Below are 7,596 nucleotides of genomic sequence, written 5' to 3'. Positions count from 1 at the left end.
CAGTACAAAAAAAGAAAACTGTTACATTATGATTTTGGTGGACAGGTAACGAAACATATTGTAATGAAATAATAAAAACAGTTGATTATATAATGTTTCTATTCTAATGAGAACAATGCGGACTGAAAGAGACCTCTATTTTTTGGTAACATAGCCATGTTCCTCACGTACTATCTACGAAAAAAACTTCACAGGCGCTTAAACTGGAAATATACACCAATGTCAGCGAGTGGCCTTTTTCCAGGCTTCCTAAATGCCCACTATTATCACATACGGATACGGATACTTATCTTGAAATCCTTAGCGTAAATACTCCATCTTTCTGAAAACAAAATAAGACGTGAAAACAAAATTAGAAGTAAGAATAGATACAAATACAAAAACAGAACAAAATGGTTAATCGTTTTTTAAAATAATTGGCCTTGTATTATCCTTTTGCAGAAATTAAAGTATATTTTTTTACAGTCTTAGACCACACTGCTGCTAATAATACCTCCTCTAGTTTGCAAAATTTCTTATGTTCTTATTCTTAATTTGTGATAATAGTGGCTGAGTCACGTAAAACTATGTGTTCGAATATCATTGAAAAAGGTTGTGGGGATATAGGTGAAGAGTTGATCTGAGATTTGTAACTTAGATTAAACTGAATACTTTGCATGTATTTGCACTTGTGTGTCACAAATCCTTGCACACCTCTCCTTAAAAAAAAAGTTTGATCTCACTTTTCAAGTGGTTTTCAGTAGGGGGTTTTGATTGAAGCCCCTATACCAGTCCACTTAAAGGATGGGGAGCGGTAAAGGAGAGGGGAGCTGTCTGGTTTCAATAGATCAAAGAGAGGTAATGTTGAATGGAGTCATTTGCAATTATAAGAATAATTAGCATCCCTGGCCCTCCATTGCTAATCAGAGTTGGAGCTGATATGTTTATATCTCCGTGCAATCAGACGGGGCAGTTGGAGTGCTCGCGCCCCCCAGGACTCAATAGGGACTAATCATCATCAGTGAGAATGCCATTATAGAGAAAAAAAGAATCAGATCAAATTAACACTTTCAGGAAAAAAGGGAGAAAGAAATTACTTGAATATTCATTTTGTTGGAAAAAAAATGTTAAAAATTAAATCTCAATCTAGTATAATTCGGGTCTGATTAAAAAAAATTAAAAGAAGGGATTTAACAGTATCCCTATTTATTTAATACTTGTTTATATACAATAGGCAAAAACAAAGGTCCTAAATGTCAAGGCAGTTTAATGCGATATTTATTACAAAATAAGTTTACATTGCTAGTATCATCCTCATTTGTATCAACAAAAATAAACTGATGATGCAATAAATCTAGATTCTGGTGTCTAGCCTGCAAGTAATGTTAAACCTACTGTTTTCGAATACAGGCTAAAATCACATAGTTTTTTAGTCCTAATTGTACTTTGTACTTCGTAATCTTTGCTTGCAGCATACGTTAATTGTATACCAAAATCTTTTGTTTAGACGTGTGTGCGTGTGCGATGATTTGATGCGTATTGCTTATGTTTGTATCCTAAAGGCTCCACATCACTTGTTCCCGTGTAAGTGAAAGTCTTATAATCTTGATTCACTGCAACGGGTTTTAAGATTCTCATTGACCCTCTTATCCCATTGCTTTATTCTAATTTAATTTTGCACAAAATATTCCTCTCCCGGGGATAATTATCTTTGCACTTCTCCGACGCTGAACACATTGTTTACTTTGAGAAAAGAAGAAAAGACTTTTTTTTTTAGAAATGCGAAGAAAAAAACATCTGCCTCTGTTCCTTTCCGACTCCTGAGCCGTCGGTTCCTACATTTTAACAATAGCACCCTTGTTTTATGTCACCCCCCTAAATCCTGAGTAATTACTAATCATCAATCAAAATTAATAATAGTTGATTAGGCTGGTGTGGTCAAAGATTAGGGAAGGGGAAGGTGGTGAGCCGTCTCTCACGCCGCTTGCAGTCACTCTGGCCCAAACCGAAGGGGGTTGGGCCCAGTATCTATTGGTATCCACTGGGAACCTGCCGCTTCTCTGGCAGCCAAAAAAGCCAGGAGCTGAATAAGGAAATGAAGCGTAATTTGAGGAAGATGGATGAGCCTTGAGGGCAACACCCCCTCCTATCCCTCCTCTATTGCTTATGATGAGCCTAGTGAGTATGTGTGTGAGAGTGTGTGTGACTGAGAGAGGGAGTGAGAGGGAAGCGAGAAAGAGTCAGGTCGCAGTCAGCGCATTGGCTTGCTGGAAAAGGGGACGCTTTGGAGCTTCCAAATACTGACTGTCCTAAAACAGCCGTCATTATAAGGATAACAGCTACGGCTAAGAGAGGAAGGGCTTAGCTCAAAACGGGAAAACGCAAGGATTTCTATCTCTGAGGGGGAGGATTTAATTTTTTTAACCATATTTGGCTCGCCACCAGCATGCAGAGACCCAGTGGCCAAGGAACAGCGTTTTCCATTGACTCCCTAATTGGGACTCCACAGCCCCGGTCGGGGCACCTGCTTTACACAGGCTACCCCATGTTTATGCCTTACAGACCACTTGTCATTCCTCAAGCCCTCTCTCATTCGCCTCTACAATCTGGCATTCCTCCGTTAGCTCCCTTGGCTTCCTTTGCCGGACGTCTTACCAACACCTTCTGTGCCAGTTTAGGACAAGGGGTGCCCTCCATGGTAGCCCTCACCACGGCGCTGCCCAGCTTCTCTGACCCTCCGGATAGCTTCTACCCACCACAGGAGATCCCGGGGCCACGATTAAGCGCTGACCCTGGGGTAAGGAGACAAGAGAGTCCGCATGCTGAGGATCTGCCTGCGAGAGACAAGAGTTCAGAGCTTCTCAACTTCTCGGAAACTTTTCAAACTATCACAGGTAAGTCTATATACAGTAGTTGATAAAGGTTGAAGCAGAGTTCTTAAATAACACTTTTATCTGTGATCTTTAGTAGAAATAAAACAATAAATACACACAGGTATTGATCTTCATAATATACTACTATACAAACATGATTATGTACACTATGTGGCAAAATACATCAAATTTGGGATTTTGGTGATGCAGAGTGCTCTAAGGACCTACAGAGATCTTCCCCTGTAATAATAACTTTCAATAGACTTTTTGTAATAAATCAACTTTTAATTTGAACGATCAATATTCCAATCGTCTTTCGGTAAGCGATTTTAAATACTTCCCGTTATTATTGTTGTTGTTGTTGTTGTTGTTGTTATTATTATATGCACCCAAGTTTCGGAAGCAGTATTCAGATGACGAATGAAAAGCTGTAAAGGTCTGGCCAGCAACAGACTCTACAACAGTCGAACAGCCTGTACGAATGTAATATACAGATAATACAAGACAACTACTTTCTTTGTGATAAACGCGACCATATGCTGACTCTCAAATCCTGTATCTATAGTACCCATGAGAGAAGAAATACGTTTAAAAAGAACACAGAACTGTTCCACCGAAGAGCATTATTTGGGCCTAAATTTGTCTTTTGGTTTAATTTCCGCAACTTTTTTTTATCAAAAGCTTGCGCAAAATAAAGTTCAAAATATCACCATATAGAAAAGAATTAAGGGAGATGAAGGGGAAGCAGCAATTGTCGATCAAATGTATATTACACATATATATATAAGCAGGTATAATAGTTTTTCAATAACTTCAGTAAGACACGTGAACTGTAAGGACAAGTGAGCTGTTCAATATGATTTTACTATAGAAAAATCTCTATAGCTCCTTAAATGCTATCTCATATCGCTTTATTATTAAAAGTTAAAATTGGAAACCTTAAAGAACTGACCGAAGATAACTGAAACAGAATAGTTCCATTGCTTTCTTTTGGGTGTAATACAGAGATCTAAAAATATTTTTTAAAAGCCGACAATTATACTTTGTAAAAAATAAGGCAAAACAGTAAGGATAAATGTATATGCAATCCATGGATTCTCCTTGGAAAAGAAATCCGAATTTTCTATATAATAAATACAATACATTTCAGATAATTACAAATGAGCTCACGAACATGTAATTTATTTTCTTAGACTCTTTTGTGAAATGTATCATATATTGCAAAGTTATAAGATACACGAGCATACAGTAGATCGCTCAAATCTACTGTTCATACGCAAGGTGGTTAAGGATCAAGGTGTCTTTTAATCATATGTACAACAGCAAATGTTTGACAGTTTGCTCAGGGGGATGTCATTGGTCCTTGTAGCCTTCGGCATAGCAGAAAACATAAAATAATTTAAGGCTGAAGTTTTGTAACTGTTTTGTGTCACAGCATCGATGAGTATATTCCACTTAGAATGTGAATTCTTCTATAATCCCAGTTTCACAATTCACAATGTGCATATTTTGTGTCTATTGTAATATGCTACTGATGATGATGATAACAATAATTATCTTAAAGTTTTAAATTAACTTAAAGTTTATTCAATAAAGCCATATCTATCCGTGAAAACTTGAACCTTTTCTCGGAAAAAGATACGTTATAAAATAAAGGTTATAAATATCTTCAGATATTTTATACAATATATATATATATTACATTTTATATACCTTTCTCCGGACAAAACCGACTTTTAAGATGATAATTTTTTATTGTGTATTTTATGCCATCTACTTTCCTTAAGTAACATAAAAGATCATAATATCAACAAAACCAGCAACTTAGGCTATCACTTCAAATAATTATTCAAACTCCTGTTCAAATTAGTTGCAGTGTCGTTAAATTGACATTAATATTTTTAATAAATGGTATCTAATTGATAACTTTTTTTGGTATTTATTTTTCAGGCGAAACCAAATTGTACAGTTCAGATGACGAGAAACTGGACATTAAATCAGCTGAGACCCCATGCAGCGACAGAGAGGAGGACAGCTCCGCTGACAGCGAGAATGAAAGTTTCTCTGACGGCAACAACTGCGGTCCTTTGTCCCAAAAGAACAAACTCAAACCCGGGTCTCAGGAGCCGCTACCCCCGGGTAATTCTACAGGAAAAAGCAGGAGACGGCGGACAGCATTTACCAGTGAGCAATTGCTTGAACTTGAGAAAGAGTTTCACTGTAAAAAGTACCTCTCTCTGACTGAACGGTCACAAATAGCGCATGCACTTAAATTAAGCGAAGTTCAGGTCAAGATTTGGTTCCAAAACCGCAGAGCCAAATGGAAACGGATTAAAGCCGGCAATGTCAACAACAGATCGGGGGAACCCGTAAGGAACCCTAAAATTGTGGTGCCCATTCCTGTGCATGTCAACAGGTTTGCTGTGAGAAGCCAACACCAGCAGATTGAGCAAGGGAGCAGGCCGTGAATAATAAAAAAAGACTACGTTTCTTATACACAGCCACTGCATAAACCAAGGGAACCACAACCACTGCATAAACTTTAAAAAATGCGAACCTACAGGTGAGAGTCAAGTTTAAAGAAACAGGCAGCGCCTGAAGTCTGGACTCCAAAGCAAAATGATGATTGCACAAGGAATAAACTACAAGTAATACCCTGTAATGTAAAACTTCAAATTGTATATTGTTGAGGAAAATGATCGCTTTCACAAGTGTTACAATAGTTCCAGTACAACTCCCAGGTTGCAATATTTCTCAGTTGCAATCTAAATATTCATGTAATACTGAATAATCTAGTTGTGAAGCTGTCCACAGGGCAGAAAAATGTCTATAAATCAGCCATATCTTTCGACATAGTGGATAATAAATCATCGATAGCTTACTGAAATCTAAAAATAAAATTAAACAGTAAGGCCACTATCTCAGAAAAAAATAATTAAAACTTGACGTTATTTGAATTCGATTCCTAAATAAAATAACCTCATTTTACAATTATGGTTTTGGGATGTGTAAATGCTTATTTATTTTTTGTAAAGTATGTATATACTGAAAGTGTCGCACGACGACACAGAAGTGCACTATGAAACAAGATTGTATACAATTTCTTTTAAAATATTTATATGTTGCAATGTGGTGGAACGCCACAAGTATATTTTTTGTTTCTGTTTTGAAATAACTTTTCTTTGTGTAAATTTCGTGAATTTTCTGCATGTTTGCTTACTTCTTGAAGCTGTTTTATTTCTTTTTACTGTTGTGCAAGAAGTTATCATTTCCCTTGATCGGAACAGTTAGCATGTGCATTCAAATGTCTTCGTTTACGGTACAGTCTAGAAAACGTATTCGGCAGCTGTTTGTGGAAATCGAATTGTGAAAAAAGACAAATTTAAGAAATTCCATTCGTATGTATATAGAGGTGTGGTTTAGTAATACCTACAACCGCGGGCCTCCTAATGTAAACATACATGTACATCTGTGATTTCAATAAATTATTTTCTATCAAACTAAACAAAGATAATTCAATCTAATTTAAGATTTGAAACATTGTGGTTTTTGAACCCGTGTGTTACTGTTGGGTATTAACTGACATAATGTTCCTCTTCTTCTGATATCTCTCCCAAATACGTTATTGAACAGGTGTGCTCAGGTTAGCGTTCATGTGCAATTATATAATTAATTCGTGATTTGCGTTTTATTAACGGCCTGGTGTATCGTTATCGAAGATTAATATTAAATAATTTTACTGCCACGGATATAACCCGACATTTCTTCCGGGGTTTTAGTTACCTGTGTTGCATTTACCTTTACATTTACATAACAACCAATTGGTGTATTGGAGTTCATTAGAAATAATGTGCAACACAATTCCAGATGTCAAGTCGCTCAATATTTTTGCAATATTCATGATGGGTTTTTTTGTACAGTAGTAATTTCATTAAAAAAAAACTTTGTCAAAAGCAAATTAGTGCCAAACTACAGTGATGTCACGACTGTAGGACAGCCCATAAAATCCTTAAATGACATCATAATAGTACTACCCCACCCAATCTACAGTATGTTCGGCAGTGCATTGTAATCTGTATTAAATCCTCGCACAAGAAGCAAGCGAGTTGTCTTTAGGATTGACACATTAATGTTAACCGTCTTCCTTTCTTCTTGTCTATTAGATTACTAAATCTTAAGTGAAATAAGTAAAGCAGACATGACCCCATAATTTCTATTATAAGAGTTCAGGGTTTACTTAATTCAATATCCAAACTATTACATTGATACATACCATAAAATTATCAAAGGTATTGTAGGAGGTATTTACTTTCGGAGCAAATACATTTTGTGGATTCAAAAAAGTTACTTTACGGATACTATCTCTTCATAGTTATATAATTAACTTATCTTTACATAATTACCATTTTATTGTAGTCGAAATAACTGCGAGGAGCTCATTGTAATCTTACTTTACTGATAAGTGAAATAGAGATCCAACTCACATTCATTAATGCACCAAAATACAGTAACGAAATTAGAAGAAATTGTAATGGTAAGAATGTATGAATTTTAAAATTGTTATTGTATTGATATTAAAGAAATGTGATGTAATATGTAATGGTATTACATATGTTTTTACTTACAAAATTCGGACATAAACACTTTGTCAGACAAAAAAAACACCCTTTCCAACTTTGTGGGAAACAGTTTTTTAAAAAAGAAAAAAATACACTTGTGCGAAACATTTTCTCTTCAATATATT

At 35.9% G+C, this 7,596-nt stretch overlaps 1 protein-coding gene across 1 annotated transcript; it reads left to right on the top strand.

Annotated features, from left to right (window-relative positions):
* Window positions 1-2,156: 2,156 nt before the first annotated feature.
* gbx1 (gastrulation brain homeobox 1) lies at window positions 2,157-6,361 on the top strand. The gene is made up of 2 exons (XM_088919046.1): window positions 2,157-2,873; window positions 4,803-6,361. The coding sequence occupies exons 1-2, from the start codon at window positions 2,426-2,428 to the stop codon at window positions 5,318-5,320; spliced, it is 966 nt and encodes a 321-aa protein (XP_088775172.1). The 5' UTR covers window positions 2,157-2,425; the 3' UTR covers window positions 5,321-6,361.
* The last annotated feature ends 1,235 nt before the right edge of the window (window positions 6,362-7,596 follow it).

This window comes from Atractosteus spatula, chromosome 6 (genome assembly GCF_055471065.1).
Source record: "Atractosteus spatula isolate fAtrSpa1 chromosome 6, fAtrSpa1.hap1, whole genome shotgun sequence".
Lineage (NCBI taxonomy): Eukaryota > Metazoa > Chordata > Actinopteri > Semionotiformes > Lepisosteidae > Atractosteus > Atractosteus spatula.
Note: the sequence above shows the minus strand (reverse complement) of the source record. Positions and strands in the feature narration are given on the sequence as shown.